Source organism: Anas platyrhynchos, chromosome 1 (genome assembly GCF_047663525.1).
Source record: "Anas platyrhynchos isolate ZD024472 breed Pekin duck chromosome 1, IASCAAS_PekinDuck_T2T, whole genome shotgun sequence".
Lineage (NCBI taxonomy): Eukaryota > Metazoa > Chordata > Aves > Anseriformes > Anatidae > Anas > Anas platyrhynchos.
This window is the reverse complement of record NC_092587.1, coordinates 185,775,680-185,793,498: the sequence shown is the minus strand read 5'-3', so window position 1 is coordinate 185,793,498 and position 17,819 is coordinate 185,775,680. Positions and strand designations below refer to the sequence as shown.

Below are 17,819 nucleotides of genomic sequence, written 5' to 3'. Positions count from 1 at the left end.
ATTTTAGGAGTCGGGCCTCTAAATTAAGGGCTGGATCTGGCCACGCCACGTGCTGTCCCGGCCAGTGCTGTGAGCCAGCTGCGGGTTTTGGAGCTGACTCCAATCTGATTAAAGCTGCTTGAGTCAACCAACGTGTTGCTCCCAGGTTCATCCCCAATTAACCATGACCAGAGTAGCTCCTTCAGATGAGAGGGTAAATGAGAACTGGGCACCGTTAAGATGTTTGGGCTGTACTTACAGCAGTCCAGGAAAAGACTAGAAACCCTACAAAAACCCTACAAAAAACAGCACAGCCTCTTGCCCCAGATTTTAGCATGTGGATTCATGCGCAGGCACAAACCACGGGGCGCATTTTCAGCCACAGCTGGCCAAATGGAGCCGAGAGGATTTGGAAAGAGGAATTAATACCAAAATGAACAAAGCTACGTGGGAGAGTCTCAACCCTAACCAGGTAAGTGTTGCAGGGAGTCACCTTCATCAGAAGGGATTTTTTCTTTTCAATTAAGAGCGTTTTTGTTCCTTTGATGGCTGCATTGTCCTTATTCTCCTTCCACACCCTTCACCCTAGCAGCTCATTACACACACTCCTTTCACCTTGCCTTAATTAAGGATGTGCAAAATGCCTGAGATGCTGGTGCTGAGTTCCTGGCTGAGACTGCAGGTATGAACAAGTTAGTGGGTAGAACTGGTTAAATATGTTCAAAGAGCTGTGTCATCTGGTAGAAACAAAACCTGTCCGTGGGAGCAAGAAAAGGAACCTTTTGGCCTCTTATTTTCAAAAGTAAAGCAGAAAGCAGAGGCAAAGCCAAACATGTAAGCTTGACCCCAGACAAATTGTTTTGCTTTGGGGCGGTTTGTGATGCAGACAGCCTTGGGTTTGGTTCCACCCCAAGACAAACCAAACCTTGAAGCTGGAATTTCTGCCCCAGACTGTCAGGTCAGCCCGCTCACTGCAGCCCTGATGTGGTGGCACCAGCCCCACAACTTCGCCCCTGCACAGTCCTGTCCTCCGGCCATGGGGAAACCTCTTGGGGTGAGGAGGAGACCGAGGCTTGAGGGCTCTGTGATGGGGACACAGCTGCACTGAGCAGCGTGAATATAGCCTAAGGACCCCGAATGGTCTCGGCAGCACAGATAGGGACAGGGCTGACTCTGGTCCCTCTCTGCCCTAGGGCAAATGGTCTCACCTCCGTGCTCCAGGAGAACCCCTTCCTTCCCAGAAGCAATACGAGGCCTGGAGGGTGCTCGGGAAGGCTCACATGAAAGCCACGCTGGCTACTTTATCTCCCCCTTTATAAACCACAAAGACTACGGACACTACCCAAGGAGCAAAACCTCCTCAGTAACCTCATTATCCCATCGTTTGGGGAGTTTACTGTAAAACATCAGGCTTTGGATCTTAATTGGCTGGGAAGTGCAGTAATGCAGTTAGCTGGACTGATAATGAACTGAATTGTGTGGCTGCTTCAGAGGAGGGGGGGACTTTGCTGGACAAAGAAGGAAAAGGAAGAAGAAAAAAGCAAAATTTCCCTGTCAAGAAACCCAAATTTTTCAGTATGTTAGTGATAGAAAGTTATGAAAGTGTTTCATTTTGTTTTTTATTTTGATCAGAGGCAGTGATCAGTCCAACCTCAAATATTTGCCTGAAAAGAACCTTTTAAAAATTTAATAAAATTTTATAAAAACAGCATCTCCACTGTCCTGTTTTTTTCCTTGTGTGGCTCAAGCAGCTCAAAATCAGTTTGGGGAAACTCTCCCAGGAAATACAAGAGCCCCATCTGCCCCATCAGGATGCTCTGCAGCTGAGGCCAAGCTCTGGCCAAGCCTGGCACCCCACACTCTTCCCACCTCCCTGGGGCCCAAACCCAAACCTTGTTGATGACCCAGAGCAACCTTTTTGCTTGGCACTGCCATCCCTGCTCCCAGCTCCCCAAACCTTTGCTGTCCACAGGCTGCTGGGAACCAGACAAAGCTCTGTCTGCGTGAACCCCATGAGATGCACCCACGGGCGAGGGGCCCTCCGGCCTGCTGGTGGTGAACATTGGCCTTTGGGGGCTTGTGGAAGCTTTGAGCTCTGTGAAATGAAGAATGCATTTCTCTTGTCACTAGATGGCTCTATCTGCTTTCACTAAACACACACGGTTTTCCTTTTACATCCCCAAATCAGCGGCTTGTGGGGTCCCATGCCACACCATGGGAAGGCAAATCTCCAGTGGGTGGGAAAATTCACCTGGGCCGGGATGACAGTTTTCATTATGTTCCTGCTAATGTCCCCGAATAAAATGAACACTTGTGAGAAATTTCATTTTGAGATTTGCACGAAACAGTCCTCTTGGGGACAAGGTCTGGGTTTTCCTCCAGCAGCCCTTGCACTTGTGCAGATTTGAAGCAAAAAGGGGGGGAATTTGGATGTCTGGTGGATGTTTAACTCAGGTGCAGACCCGTGGAGAGCCAGGAGCTGCCTTTTCTTTGTCTTTTGTGCAACGGTGGACTAGCTCCCAGCACAAGACAAGGTGAATCCAGCTGGTGGGACCATGCCTTCCTTGTTCGCCACTGGCATGGGAGGAGAGGGAGGAGAGGATGCTTGTGGAGGGGACGCTTGTGCACAGGGGGAGTGCAGGGAGGCAGGTCGAAGGCAAACCTTTGCTGTACCAGAGGCAGAGGGCACACACCGAAGCCCTGGGGATGTCTGAAACCTCAAACACTCAGAGTAAAAGTGTTTTTGGATTTGGATGTCTCCGTGCAACTAAAAAGCTACTGCAGGTCTGATTCTGGGCAAGAAGGAACATGAGATTATTGCTTTTCCAAGGAGAAAAAACTATATCTTGAAAGAAAATACAACATATTCAGGGGCTCCACTGGCTGTACTGGCTTAAGGCTGGGTATTTTATCAGTTGACAGATCTCTCAAGTGTATTCAAGAGATGTTTGAAGCAAAATTCCTGCCCGGAAAAAGTTACTATCTGAGGATGTAATCCAAACCTGTTAAAGACTGCGAGCAACTCTCTACTGATTTCAAAAGGATTTCAGTCAGGCCCTGGGGAATGAGTCCTTCCTCACATCGGCAGCTTCGATGAGACAGCCCTGGTAATGACAGCTGCTGGCAGGGCTCTTTGCAAGATCACAGCCTCCGCTGCACGAACGATACACGGAACTAGTGACCATGGTGGGAAAGGAAGCAAATTTGCTTATTTAGATAATTAACAGGCATTTGAGACGAGCGTTGATGCGTGACACGTTCCCGGCAGACTACTAATTCTGTCTGGTGAAGCAGCAATTATTACAATAACGTTATGGTCCACTAAAATAGCCGTCCCGTAGAGGATGGGGGAAATTGAGTTTCTTCTTCTTCCAAGTAAACAGACTACGTGCCGGGGAAATGCCCCGAGGGCTCGGCCAGGGGAGGAAGGACTCCCACCGCTGCTGTGTGGCAACTTCTGTTGTAACCAGCCTTCGGAGGATGCCTGGTTTTTATGGCTGCAGGTAGCTGCAGGCATAATTTTGCACCTGCAATTTTTGGGCAGATAACTGCCTTCCTTATTGACCCATGCAACCTGATGCCTCGAGAGGCCTGCGTTGTGAGCACAAATAATTGTGACTGATTAAAAAAAGGTAGCATCTTGAGGACAGGAGTGATTCGGGGCATTGTGTCTCTTCTGAAAATCAGCCGTGCTGTGAGCCAGGAAAGACCAATACCCCTGAGATGTCCTTTGGGCAGGCAGCTCCTTCTTGGAGTTGTCCTGGAGCAACTTTGCTCACATCAGGGGAGCACAGAGGTTCAATAGAGAATAAAATCTGATCCATTTTGGTTTAACCTGGTCTTGTCTGATTTCTAATGGCTGTGCAAGAAATTTTGTTCAAGGTCCGACTCCTCACCACATAATATTGTCAAGGGAAGCCGATGGGAGGTTGGCTGGGAACAGGGGGCTCCGAACTCTGCTTCACACAGCTCTGCCCTGCATCTTCACTGTCCTCTGCAGCCTGTGCCCTCTGCAGACAGGAGAGAAAATCAGGCAATGAGGATTTCCTCTGTTTCTTCTGCTGGGGGATCAGTCCATTGAGAAATTCATTAAAATCTGCTAGGCCAGAAATAGAAAAAGCATCAAGTGACAAGACAATGCTCTTACAGAAAGCAAGTCTTTGATAGCTTTACATGCTTCTTGAGCACAGGGAAAGACAGTCAATAAAGTTCCTTGTGGCCTAAAAGCAGAAACATCTGTCGGAGTCAGCTTGCTAGGCTGAATATAGCAGCGAAAGCCCAACTGATTAACTCCATCCTCTTCCTAGCATGTTTTTGTGGCGACCAGAAATCCCCAGAAAGGGCTCCTGAGGACATCAGCCCCAGTAAAAGCCAGCTATAATTCTGTAAACAGGGAGATCAAGGGCACGTTATTCCAGCTGCACTTTACCTCTGGCATCCAGGTTGCGTAATTCACACCTACCGCATCTGTTCTCCCTTAGCTGTGGGATAAGCTTTAATTTTGGGAGAGAGGAAGAGCCCAGGCTCTGATGGAGGAGAGAATAAAAGTGATGTTGTGAAGAAGAAATAGGCTGGAGCAGGGGAAAAGGACAGAGAAGATTAAAGCAATATAATGGATGCAGGAGGCACTTCCAGCGTGGCCGGGCTGATGCTGCTCAATGTGAACAACCCCTGGCTCTTCTCATCCACGTTCACCCCAAGAGGGATAGCAGCCAGCTTTCTGGGGCTTTCTCTTGATCGTTTTTAACATTTTAGCCTTCTTTCATTTGTGTTTTGAGTAATCAAAATCTGCTTTTGTGTTCAGACTTCATGAACACACTGAGGGAAAGATGTAAGGAGCAGGGCTGCATCGGAAGTCTCTTCATCACCTCCCCATCTGTCAGCCTTGAAGGACACAACAGTTCCAACAAGGCATTCAAGGCATTCACACTAAATGTCTTCCAGGATCACCAACATCTGGGTAATTTTGACATCCATTCAGCTGAAAACTCTGGAAATCATCCTGAGGGCATGTGCCTCAACATTCCTATGCATTACCACTATTGCCAAAAAGGAGAATTGTCCTGAAACCTTGTAGCTAATCAGGAAAAACGAATGAAAACTTCTTTCACAGCTTTTGCAGCCAAGTAATGAATTATCTGTGACACCTTGTCCTGCAATATGTAGTAGATGAGCTGAACAATTATGTAGGAGGAAATATTTCTTCTGGTTTTCCATGAACTTCTAGCACCATTAGCTGCAAATACCATACACTGTTAAAGTCAAATCATTTGATTGCAAGACATTAATTTTACCTTTCACAGCTTCCTTGCAATCTTGGAAATGATCAGACAGTGGTCTACTCCCTTCTCAATTATGGAAAATGAACGACCAAAAAGCTTTGTTGCTTCTATGTTTTCAGGGATCTATGGCCTAGAGTGGAAAAAAAAAGTCCTTTAAGTCCTTTTTGGCTAAGCCCTTGTTTTCTCTGCAAGAGAGAATCTAATATATTGTTGGGATTCACAAAGCTCTCTTCCTACAAAGATGAATTGTGTTACCTGTAGGTGGATCTGGGAAGTCTACACCTTTGTTTTTGCAATCACATGTCCATTGGAGTGCTTATGGATTGTACTACCACATGTTTCTGTCACATCTGCTACAATGCTAATTTCACATTCCTGCTAAGAACAAGTTCAAAGTTTCACTTTTTAAGAAGCGTTTCAGTAGTTTCTTTCTCCATGCTGCTTCCATTGTCCCCTGCACAGGACAGGTCACGCTGCGTAACTGAGAAACTTCTCCACAACCTGAAGAAAGTCTCCCGCCAGCTCTGCCAGCTTTGCTGAGCTACTCAATACCATTTGTCCATTTACCCTGAAAAGCAGAAAACCTTTTTTTTTTTTAATTATATTTTTTTTCCTCATGTGGGGGAATCATTCCTGCAATTCCAGAGCTACTCTGCAAGCACATTTAAAATATCTATCGTTTTAATACACAGTGAAACAATTTCTGTGCAATTTTCATAAAGAAACATAAAATCTTTGGACTTCAATGGTTCAACATAAAGAGAAGTGACTCTTGTCAGACATAAAGTCAGTATGACTTTGACTATTGCAGAATGGCATTCACTCTGAAGGCATTTCACTTTGGAGGAAAATAAATATCCCCAGCCCCACGTGCAGTCTTTCTGAGATTGCTGCTTAATTCTGGCTAGATTGCGATGGCTTAGAGGAATAGTTTTAATCAGTCTGAGGGATTACTACCCTCTGGGTTGTGTGTGTGTGTGGGAAGGGGAGTTGTGTGATGTTTTTTTCTTGAGGGGAAGAACTACCTCAATTCTGTTTGTTTTTCTTTCTTTGGTTGGTTTTGCCTCTTTTCATCTTGCAGATTATTAAAATTTATCAGTGGAAAAGTGGTCCTCATGTTGGAAATTGGCATCTTCAGATGTTCTTTTCTCCACTGCACTTTTTTACCTACTAGAAGTCTCCAAAGCTGGGAACTGTAGAAGATCTCTCCGACATGTGAGATCAAACCTCAGTGGGAACCCACTGCTCTTTCCAGCTCTTCTGAAGGACACTTCAAAATCCTCCCTGTGTAGTCACCTCAGATAACATAAACAACATAACACAGTGAAAATCCCTCAGGACTGGCGTCTTTGTCTTTACATATATCCAAAAGTGGATGAAAATTCCCAGAGGACTCTGCTGAAATCTCTAACTGGGGTGACCAACCCCCCCAGAAAGAGCTGGCCAAGGACTGCATTTCAAAGCCTAATGTATATGTATTGCTCACAAAATGCTGTGAAGTATTATGTAGGAAAACAACAAAAACAAACAAACAAAAGCAAACAAACAAACAAAAAAGCCACCCACAACGTGACGAATATTTGCTTTCTGTGTATCCAGTAGTGACATTTTCCAAAGTAGACATTTTCTTCCTTGCATTCTATTTCTTCGTGTGTGTTAGACTGAAGTAATAGCATGTTTTAATAGGCAAAGTCTCAAAAAGGAAGATTTGCAACTTTTTTTAGATTTCATTTTTTTTCATTGTAAACCTGAGACAAAAAAAAAAAAAAAAAAAGTGTCAGCTTTTACTTCCAAGTGTTTGGGCTAGTACTTATTAAAACCTGCGATGTTTTCAGACTGACTTCCCTTCCAAAAACAAGGTGAAAATAAGCTGCATTTCTTGCCATTGCTTTGTGAGGGTCTGACTGATAGATTCAGCCCTCTGCTCAATCCTGCTGCAGGTGACCAGGCTCAGAGAGGTCCCTCAGCGCCGTGGGGATTTGGGCAGGGACTGCTTGCTCTGCCCAGCAGCTTCCCTCAACTAGTGATAGGACTCAAGCTGTGCCAGGGGAGGTTCAGGTTGGCAATGAGGAGACATTTCTGCTCAGAAAGAGCAGTCAGGCACTGGGACGGGTTGCCCAGGGAGGTGGTGGAGTCACCGTCCCTGGGGGTGTTCAAGGAGAGGTTGGATGTGGTGCTTGGGGACATGGCTTAGTGGTGACACTGGTGGTAGGGGATGGTTGGACCAGGTGATCCTGGAGGGCTTTTCCAACCTGAATGATTCAATGACTGGGAGTTTTTCCCCCCAGGTGGGTTTCCTTGTCACTACCCTGTCTTGGTTCTCTGCCCCTTGTCCCTCACACTTGGGGGGTAGGGGTGTATCTGACGTGGAGCGCCTCCTGAGGAAAAGCACAGCTGGTGGCTCCAATAATACATAGCAGAGCAGACGATTCATTTTGCACAAGTTAGGAAATGTGAAAATGGCTTGGCAAGGTCTCAGAGCCCCCCAGCTCTGTGCAGCCCCACAGATTCCTGAAGGTGTGACCTCGGGCTGCGTGGGGACAGGGGCAACAAGCCACAGGCACCATGAGGTCCTGGACAGCGGAGACACCTCCGTTTGGGCTGAAAACACCTAAATTAAGGGCAGGTGGTGGGAAGAGTGCAGCAGAGGGGAGGTCCCCTCTCTGTGAGCCCCCCTCATGGCTCCCCCTGCCCGCCCGCCTTAGTGACAGATCGCGCACGCGCGCGGCGCCGCGGCCATTTCGTCGCCCGGCGGCGGCGGCGCGCTCACGTGACCGTCCCGCATGGCTGTGGAGGGAGCGGCGGCGGCGGCGGGCGCGTCCCCGTCCCCGTGCTCGTGCCCGTCCCCGCCCGGTGGCAGCAGCAGCATCGGGAGCGCGCCCGCCGCCTCCCCCAGCAGCACCCGCCCGTTCATCTGCTCCTTCCCCGGCTGCGACGCCGCCTTCAGCAAGGGCTGGCGGCTGGACGCGCACCTCTGCCGGCACACGGGCGAGGTGAGGAGCCCCCTGACGGGTCCCCGGGGGTGGTGGGGGGTTGGGGGGGTGTCCCGGTGCCGTCCCCGTCCCGGTCCCCGTCCCCGGTGCCATCCCCGGTGGTGTCTTGCAGAGGCCGTACGTCTGCGGGCATGAAGGCTGCGGGAAGGGCTTCACCAGGGAGTTCCACCGGGCTCGGCACCTCCTCACGCACAGCGGGGAAAAGCCCTTTGAGTAAGGACCAGGGGTGTTTTTTGGGGGGATTTGGGGGTTTTTGAGGTACGGGGGTCCTGAGGGAGGCGGGGGGGGGGTAAGGGAGTGGGCAGATCTCTGCCTTGAAGGGAGAGGAAATGAAGGAAAAGCAATCAACCCATATGATTTAGCAATTAATATCTGCATGCCATGGACTAAGATTTAGAAATTCCTATATATTTAACTAAAATCCTTCCCTCTTACCATGTTTGCCAGTGGCTTTTAATGGTAACAACCTCAGGCTTTTCATATCTTTAAGCCAAATTTTCACGTTTGGGCTATGAATTTTGGTGGTTCTTCCTCTTGATTTAGTTTATTTGCAGGTGCACGGCTGATGGATGCAATCAGAAATTCGGGACAAAATCAAACCTGAAGAAACACATCCAACGCAAGCATGAAAATCAGCAGAAGCAATATGTGGTGAGTAACTACCTGTGGTGCTGCAAAACTAAAGCCTAAGCAAGCTCCTCGTGGGATGTCCACTGAGATTCTTGAACTTGTTATTACGCAGAACTTGTATGTGTCCAAATACTGCAGTTGGGATTTCAGCAAACACAGGTGGACTGGGCTCTGTCATTGTTTGGCCTCTAATGACAACTTAATTTCCTAAATAGTGCGACTTTGAAGGCTGTAACAAGTCTTTCAAGAAACATCAGCAACTTAAAGTTCACCAGTGTCACCACACCAATGAACCTCCCTTCAAGTAGGTGAATAATTTTACTGATAAACTTTAGAAATCCATTTAAATGATACAGATGAAAACATGTGCCTCCTCCCAACCTTTTCATTGATGTGGCATTTAATACCTGAAAAAACTTGCGTGAATGTAGGTGTGATTGCCAGTACATTTCTTGTGTTGGTTGTTTGCTCAGTAGTCTGCTTTGAGCGACCATCATGGTGCACTGTAACTTCAACTTTCCATGTATTATGTTAGTATTTATTACAGGTTCACAGGAAAAACAAACTAGTCTTGAATTCACACAGTCTGAAACACAAACATAAAATATTGCACGGTAATGAAAAATGCAGTTACCTCTGTTTTCCAGTGAAAAGTAGGAACTTGGCTAACGCTGAACTGAGCAGTGGCTTAAAAAAAGGTGAGAGCCTTGAACACCAGTCTGAGACACTGCATTGCAACTTCCATTATTTACATCACACGTTGGTACAGATCTGCTAAAAGAATCTTGTGTTTCTTACAAGTGGGACACACTTCACAGGAGTGTTCCACTTAAGTGCAGTAGTATGGCTGGGTCACCAGTACAATATGCTGTTGGTGCTCTGCTACTGCCCTGACTGCTAGATTTGTACAAATCTCTTAAACCTTCCACTTTGTATCTCTATGTTTGGAGAGCTGGAGTATGGAGGATATGAAGCTTGATTCTTTAGCTAAAGCTTAATTTGCTGTATACATGGGAAACATTATGTAATTTATTTTCACAAGGGGGGAAATGGAACAAATCTCTGGGCAAGGGGAAACTTGGGTTATTTTGCACACTTTGTGTCTGACTTAAAAAAAAATATGTGGATGCAGTACAAGAAATTAAACCAGTATACTTTGTACCTAGATGTAGTCATGAAGGATGTGGAAAGAGCTTTGCTACTCCAAGTAGACTAAAACGGCACGAGAAGATACATGAAGGTAATCCAGTTTTTCTTCTTGCTGCTATTATGTTTTAGCAGAAGAAAAAGGACTTTTTCTGGTGTGGATGGTATGCACGGATGTGATAGTACTCTGGGCCTAGTGATCCAGACAAAGTAAGAATACCTGTTCTGAATGGTCAGCAGGGATACAATTGCAGGACACTGCAGCGTTCAGTTGTGATGTACTTGTGGCAGGCTCAGGATGCCTTTCAGTTATTTATTTTTCTCCTGATATGCTTCCTCATCAATAACCTATCTCTTGGACAGAAGGTGTGGGCTAATGGTTAAGCCACTAGCCTGTTCTGATCCTGTTGGTTAGGAACAATTCCCATTCTGCCACAAATTTCTTAGGTAACCTTGGCCAAAACACAGGCTTGCATATTTAAAGTTATTAATGTATTTATGTGAAAGGTATTAAGTGGAATTGTCAGGAGGTGGTCATACAGGTGCTAGAGCTAATTCTGCTACACTGCTACCCATTCTTTTAGTAGTCCTGTCAGCTAACTTGCTTTCCAGTGCTAGTAAAAAACTGTGGCTAGGAAGAATATCCCAAAAGCTATGACTTGTACTTCATTCCTTTCTTAAGGCAGGGATTTGCTTACATTTCTTTGACCTTTCCAGTCAAAGAACAGTATTAGCTTTCTGTGGTTCATTTAAAAGCCATCCTGTCTGTTTGATAACACGATGGTCTCTTTAGGCTTGAGTATTACTGTATGGTAAAGTTCTTCCGTTTTTTAATATGCTATACAGGTATTTATATGGAAATATGTTATTGCAGTTACATACCTGAATGAAAGTGTATGGCTGGTGAGAAAGTAGTTTTTCTGAAGACAATAAAAGGTAGAGCTTCATAAAGTTCTTTAAATTGGAAAAGACCTCTGGAAGTTATCTGGTCCAAATCCACGCTTGGTTAGACCAGCTTGCTCAGGGCTGCATCCAGTCAGGTTTCGAATGCCTGCAAGGGCAGGGATTCCACAGACTCTCTGAACAACTTGTGGCTGTGGCCTTCTGTCCTACCGTGCAGTATGGGAGGCAATGAGGAATATTTGCCTCTAATTTTCAAACATTGGAGGTGGAATTTGCCCTTGTAAAAGCGGACTGTTTGCTAGACCCTTTGTGATTGTAAACAGCTGTTGTCTCTAACAGGCTATGCATGCAAGAAAGAAAACTGCTCATATATTGGAAAAACGTGGACTGAGCTTCTGAAACATAATAAAGAAAGTCATACAGGTAAACTCCAAATGCTTCAGTAAACCAAACTTAATTTTGAATGATTAGGAAACAAAATGCTCATCTGAAAATTAGTCCTTGTTTAACTTGCCCCCTCGTCATTGTACCTAGACAAACTTGTTTACTAGCACTCTCTTGGTAGAATGTTATTAGTATGGCTAGACCTTTAACTGATGGAAGTGTTGCTCGGTATGCTAACTTTGCTTTGTGATCCAGTTAATGAGGAATTGTATAATGTTGGATTTGGGATCTAGATAACTCATATTGTGGTGATCTGAGTTCCCTACTTCATGTGAGTTTTAGCTTAGTGGTAGAGGTTTGATTCTAGGGTTTAATTCTAAGCTCCTGTAAAAAGCTGTTAACTTATATTCTGCTTCTATGTCTTTCCCCTCTACCCCTCCTCAGAGCCAATAGTTTGCAGTGAGTGTTCCAAAACTTTTAAACGCAAGGACTACCTCAAGCAGCATCAAAAAACACATGCTGTGGAGAGGGAAGTCTGCCGCTGCCCAAGAGAAGGATGTGGGAGAACTTACACAACTTTATTTAACCTTCAAAGCCATATTCTCTCGTTTCATGAGGAAAAAAAGCCATTCTCTTGTGATCATCCAGGCTGTGGAAAAGTGTTTGCAATGAAGGTATGTATCTTTACACTTCCCTAATCTGAATTCCATGATCTGAAACTAAACTTTCTTTTTCCTTTGCAACTGTAGCAGAGCCTGGCAAGGCACATGGTTGACCATGATCCTGAAAAGAGAAAGCTGAAATTAAAAGTAAGTTGTACTCTTAAAGAAATCCTCTCACCCATATCCTGCCACCTCACAGAGGAGGGTTAACATTAAGTGTTTTAGAATGTGATTTCAAGTGGGAAAACAGGCCAGCTATCTAATTAGAGGGATTCTTGATCTTTTGGAAGTTCCTTTAGAAGTAGTGCTAGCCTTTTCATTGTTTTTTCTTCTACCTCCATCATTAGTCTTGGCACCATACATATGTGAAGTTGCTAATTCTGTATTTATTTCTGCTAGAGTAAACGTTCTCGCCCTAAGAGGAGCTTAGCCTCTCGTCTGAGCGGATACATTCCTCCTAAAACACAGCCAGGAAAAGGTGTGGCTGTGACAGAGAGCAAGACAGTGGATAAACCTGTGGAAAATGAAATACCAACTGTTGAAATTCTGACTCTGCAGTAAAGGCTAATTGAGACAGTTTTCTTCGTGGAATGACCAGTGCAAAGCTCAACAAAAAACACTTTATTTTTTATTTTTAAATAAGAAATTAATATTGTTTATACCTCTTCATAAAGTCACTGAGACACCCCACTTGACTTCTGATCTTCATTTCCATCTTTGTTTACTGCACTGTTTTTCTGCTTTTCCGCCTTCTGGTGTGCTTGCAACTCTTTGTCAGACATGTGTCTCAAAATACAGGTACCTGTTCCTTCTTTAATAGCTTTTGGCTTGGAAAGGTAAGTGGCTTTGTCAGACACAGTCTCCAAAATCCGATCAAAAAGGATGAACTGAAAAGAAGGGGAGAAATTGGGTAAAATGCACAAACACGGGTAGAAAAACATTTCAGACTGTTTTGTTAGCCCTAGTTTGAGCAGTTTAATTTATTAAGATGAACTCTCAGCTCATAGTTAAGTTTTTAAATTTAAGGAAAACTTAAATGTGGACTGCCATGAAGTGTTCCCTTCCCTATCCAATTCTTCCACGATACCCTTTCCCTGTAAATTCAACTTCCTACAAAAATGTTTTGCTCCTTTTGAGTGAAGTGACATCACAATTTTTTTTTCCAGCAATTTACCAATTCATTGCACACATTAAAAGGAAAAAAAAAAAAGTCTTTGGAAAAAAGCCATTTGTGCAGGTGACAAATCTGAAGGCTCTGCAGTTATACTACTTGATTGCCATCCCAGTAGCTTTGAACACAGCAATGGAAAACTAAACTTAGCCACAGGATGCACAAATGAGTCTTTGAAAGTGCAGTTAAGTTATTGAAATAATCCAGCTAAAATAGAATCTATTAAAAACCTTACTGCAAAATATCTCAGTAGTGAGCTGGCTTAAGGTATAGATGGGAGAATTTTACCAGCCCAGTTAAGGCAGTGCTGAAAAGAAATAGGAACTGCTTAACTTCTGCTGTGAAGACCAATATTATACTGGCATTCTTAACAAAGCGTAGTACTAGAATTGTGTATACAGGACTGCAGTGTTTCAACAGATGTAGCAACCACTGCTTTCATGGGACCTACACTTACTTTAGCAATGAACAATACGTTAAAAGAAGAAGGCAGTCCTGTAGAGGGGAATTGAACAGCAGTACACCTGTGTAATGAAACTGTCCACTTACCATGTCTGTATTGCTGTCCTTTGCTTGGCGGACGGTAACTTTAACGTGGTACTTCTTTTCAATCCAGTGTGCTATCTGCTTAGTCTTGGTCTCCAAGTCGTTCTTAGCAATAGCTGAAGAAAAGGATAACTCCTTCTGAACTAGCCCTGTTTAAAACAGAACTAAGATTGTGTTGGTGTAGCATGACAAACCTGCATTGCTTTCTTTCAATCATCTTTTGTGTTTTGCTTAACTCCCTTCCCCGTGTTGATTTCTCATAGAGTTCCCAGTCTTGTGGCAGTGGCTAAATTGATACCTCACACTCACTGCTGTAACACGAAAAGTGGCTGCATGTTTGGGGCACACGGGAATGTCTCTTCAGGGTCAGAATGTGCAATATTTTTATTTCAACTGCAATTTTGTTTGTACCACCCAGAGTGCAGGCCTAACGGACAAATAGGTAAGCACTGGATCTGGACTTTAAGGCAGTGTACAAATTCCTGTAGTTTGCTCGTGTTGTAGCTGAGTGTGAAAGCCTTAAAACTAGGCATCTCTTCATCTCAAGCCCATTTTCTTACACGGTGAAGTACGATATTAAAGTGGAAGTACAAGACCTTGTAATACATTTAAACAAGTTGGTCTCTTCCTCCTTAAGGATTCTGCAACGTAGTTACTACGTGAATAATCTTTTTTAGCTTCTGGAACAGAAAAATTCACTACCACAGCAGTGCTCTCTAAAATGATACCCAAAGCACAGATACCTTCCTTAACCTGAGGGTCAAGACAGTACAAGGTCAGATGCCTTTTCTAAAACTTTTTTCCCAAACTCAGTTTGTTAAACTGCTGGAGCAGATGAACTTAATACACAAAAGTTTCCAAAGTGTTCAATACTAAAAAAGTTGTTCTCTTATTCCATAAAAGAAAGGGCTCCAGACTTTCTCCTCCTAGAAGCAGGCCAGGAAGAGAAAGTTTCATGATTACTGGTGATGAAACTAAATTTGTGTATCTGGTGCACATAGTTTTTACAAACTGTCATTTATGCCTTAATAATTAAGAACAAATTCAGTGAGTCTTACAAAACCAGAATCTAGTTGTATTAATAATAGATATTGAAATAAAACAAACAAACAAAAAATCAGCTGATGCCAAAATAGTAAATCCTGAGAAAGCAATAGAAGGCTTCTCCGGAGAAGACTAATCCAAAATTTTATTTTTACTAGTGCAAATCCTTAATAGCACGGACTGCAGTGGCATGGCTTTGGATTTACACAAATGCAAGTAAGAGGATTTAATCTGCTGAAACCACTTTTAGAACAGCATTTTTCAGTGCTCGTTGTTGTAACGTTAACAATGTACGTACCTGCTTTTGAACTTGCTTTTTTCTTCTCTGCACGCTTAAGCTGCTCTTCATGAATCTGCTGCCCAGTCATTAGCCTGTACACAGGAGGGTCGACGTTCTCACGAAGCAGAACGAGTTTCAGGCCATGCTGATCCATAAGTCTGAGTGCATCCGCTCGGTGCATATTTCCTAAGCTCTCTCCGTCCTGGTTGAGGACGTGCAAAATTCGATATGGAATTCTTTGCCCAACACTTCCAAACGCTGTTTTCTGTTTTGGTTCTCTGCGAGATTTTTCAGCCATACAAAACGGCTGAGCAAGTCCGAACACTGTTGTCTTTTTAGGGTCAGGTACTACCATGCAGAATGGAGAAAAGACTCCCTTTTGTGCTGTCTGTGTCAGGAGAGTACCAAAGAATCTTTTTGCATATCCATTCTCATTTCTGGTTGCGTGACGTAAAAGTTTCATCACACAAAAGGTGGTCATTCTGAGGAAGAAGGGAAGGAGAAAAAACAAGTTAACTTCATCAGTCAGATTCTTCTACTTGTCATTAGACCTGACTCCACTAAACACCCATCCATTAAACCACTCTGAAAAAGATGTATCGCATTGTTACACAGAACAAGCAATCAACAGTAATTTTACAATAACAAAGGGAGCTTCAAAACAGAGAGAAAATGTGACAAAGGAACAGAATGTGTAGAATTGGTGTTATATTTAGTATTTTAACGTTTAAGCTTTGAAGACTCCAGAACTTCTAGTTCCTTTCTTCTCTGATGCAGCTCCTGTCTGTGTAGAGAAATTAGTTAATGGTTACAAGGAAGTTTTTGTCAAATAAAAATGCTTGTCACACTTTTAAAGTAATGTATTTTCAGTCCAGATTTTTTTTTTTTTCATGAAACTTGCAACACTAGGACTTCCTTTTTGCTTCTGGTACTCCTCTTTGGAAAGTACTATTCAAGTCATGTTGCTTCAGACTTACCCTAAGCACTCAGCCTTCCCAACATCTACAGCCTGACTCTGCTGCTGTGCTTTGTATGGGTTTGGAACTTCAAAATGCCATTTTATCAGGCATTTAAAGTATTGATTGCCTTTTCCACTTTCCACAAACATTAAATTTGGTGTGGCATAATCCTGTTTATAATGAGCTGAGCTTATTTTTTTCCAGTTAACAAAACTTTAGATTTCTTACATAGAGAATACATGCTTTAGATGCAAAGAGCAAACTGTGGAGGATGATCTGTGGTTTTGGTATTCCACGGTTAAAATGCAGCAAGGACTGAGAAGGCTGAAGATGATATAAGAACAAGAGTGAGTCTTGCCTAGTAAGCTGGGAAGAGCGTGACTTCTTTTGCCTAGGAAGAAACATAACTGCATTCTGTACGCATTTATATGCACGTGTATATCACTGTGTAGATGTGTTTCCATGTGCATACATAAATACGTATGTCTGTACACACGTATCTGTGGAAAGGTGCAAACACTCAGCAAGCATAAGGCATTATTTGTAAGTATAAGCAATGTTTGGAATAGGAACAACTAAAATGACTGGTCTGGGAACAAACGTGGTGTAAAAATGGGGAAATTTCACAGCCTGTAACAGACTTACAATTTTAGCAACAGCAGCAAAGCCAATACAAACCGCCCAAAGCCCCATCCAGCCTGGCCTCGAGCACCTCCAGGGATGGGGCATCCACAGCTGCTCTGGGCAGCCTGTGCCAGGGCCTCACCACCCTCTGAGGAACGAAATTCCTCCTTATATCTAATCTAAATATCCTCTTTTAGTTTAAAGCCATTCCCCCTTGTCCTACCGCTTTGCCCCCTGACAGCATCCCTCCCCAGCTTTCCTGCAGGCCCCTGTGGTTGCTGTCAGGCTGCTCTAAGGTCCCAATTATTAAGATAATTTCACAGATCAGCTGCAGGTCGCTCACTGCAGGCTGTCGGAGGAGCAGCACCACCTGGGCGCGTTACAAATCATAATAAATAATAAATAAATCCCATTTACCCCGCGTCCCAAGGCTTCACCCCCCGGCACCAGCCGCCCCTACGGCCGGGCAGCAGCCCTGTAGCCCCGAGAGCCGCCAGCCCCGCTCTGCCGGCCGCCTGCCCGTGCCTTTCTTCCCCGTCTGCCGTTGAGATCCGCCAAAACCCTGCCGAGAAGGGCGCTTTTTGGGGAGAAAACGCCGCTTTTCGGGGAAAACGGCAGCGGCGCTGCCCGGTGCGCGGCGCCCGGTACCCGCAGCCCGGTGCCGGCCCCACAGGCGCCCCTTACCTGGCGGCCCGGCCCGCCGGGACCCCGGGGGTCACCTCCCCCTTCCCGTCACCCTTCCCCTTCCCCTTCCTCCTCCTCCTCTTCCTCTTCCTCCTGCCTCCACGCCTGCGCCTGCCCGCCCCCTGCGCGCCCTCCCCTCAGCCCTGTGGGTTCGAGCCCGCAGGAAGCAGCCCTCAGGGAGGCCTCGTCACCCGGCCTGCTCGCAGGAAAATTGATTATGTTTTTTTCATTTTGTGTGCCTTGGTTGGACGAGCCCTCCAAGATCACCTGGTCCAACCATCCCCTACCACCAATGTCACCACTAACCCACGTCCCCAAGCACCACGTCCAACCTCTCCTTGAACACCCCCAGGGACGGTGACTCCACCACCTCCCTGGGCAACCCGTCCCAGTGCCTGACTGCTCTTTCTGAGCAGAAATGTCTCCTCATTGCCAACCTGAACCTCCCCTGGTGCAACTTGAAGCCATTCCCTCTGGTCCTATCACTGGTTACCTGTGAGAAGAGGCCGACCCCCAGCTCCCCACTGCTTCC

The 17,819-nt window shown here is 45.1% G+C and overlaps 2 protein-coding genes across 3 annotated transcripts; one reads left to right on the top strand and one right to left on the bottom strand.

Moving 5' to 3' along the window:
- Positions 1–8,004: 8,004 nt before the first annotated feature.
- On the top strand, positions 8,005–12,669 carry GTF3A (general transcription factor IIIA). The gene is made up of 9 exons (XM_038174971.1): positions 8,005–8,254; positions 8,367–8,467; positions 8,809–8,905; positions 9,100–9,188; positions 10,051–10,124; positions 11,273–11,356; positions 11,762–11,991; positions 12,067–12,126; positions 12,379–12,669. Exons 1-9 carry the CDS (start codon positions 8,045–8,047, stop codon positions 12,538–12,540), a joined length of 1,107 nt encoding a protein of 368 aa, XP_038030899.1. The 5' UTR covers positions 8,005–8,044; the 3' UTR covers positions 12,541–12,669.
- Positions 12,586–17,408, bottom strand: MTIF3 (mitochondrial translational initiation factor 3). Of its 2 annotated transcripts, none has more exons than XM_072032656.1 (4): positions 17,288–17,408; positions 15,039–15,502; positions 13,700–13,845; positions 12,586–12,866 (listed from the first exon to the last, which is right to left on the bottom strand). In XM_072032656.1, exons 2-4 carry the CDS (start codon positions 15,499–15,501, stop codon positions 12,654–12,656), a joined length of 822 nt encoding a protein of 273 aa, XP_071888757.1. In that variant the 5' UTR covers position 15,502; positions 17,288–17,408; the 3' UTR covers positions 12,586–12,653. The 2 variants fall into 2 exon arrangements, with proteins under 2 accessions (XP_071888757.1, XP_071888758.1); XM_072032657.1 differs by lacking the exon at positions 17,288–17,408 and adding an exon at positions 17,021–17,250.
- Positions 17,409–17,819: the final 411 nt, after the last annotated feature.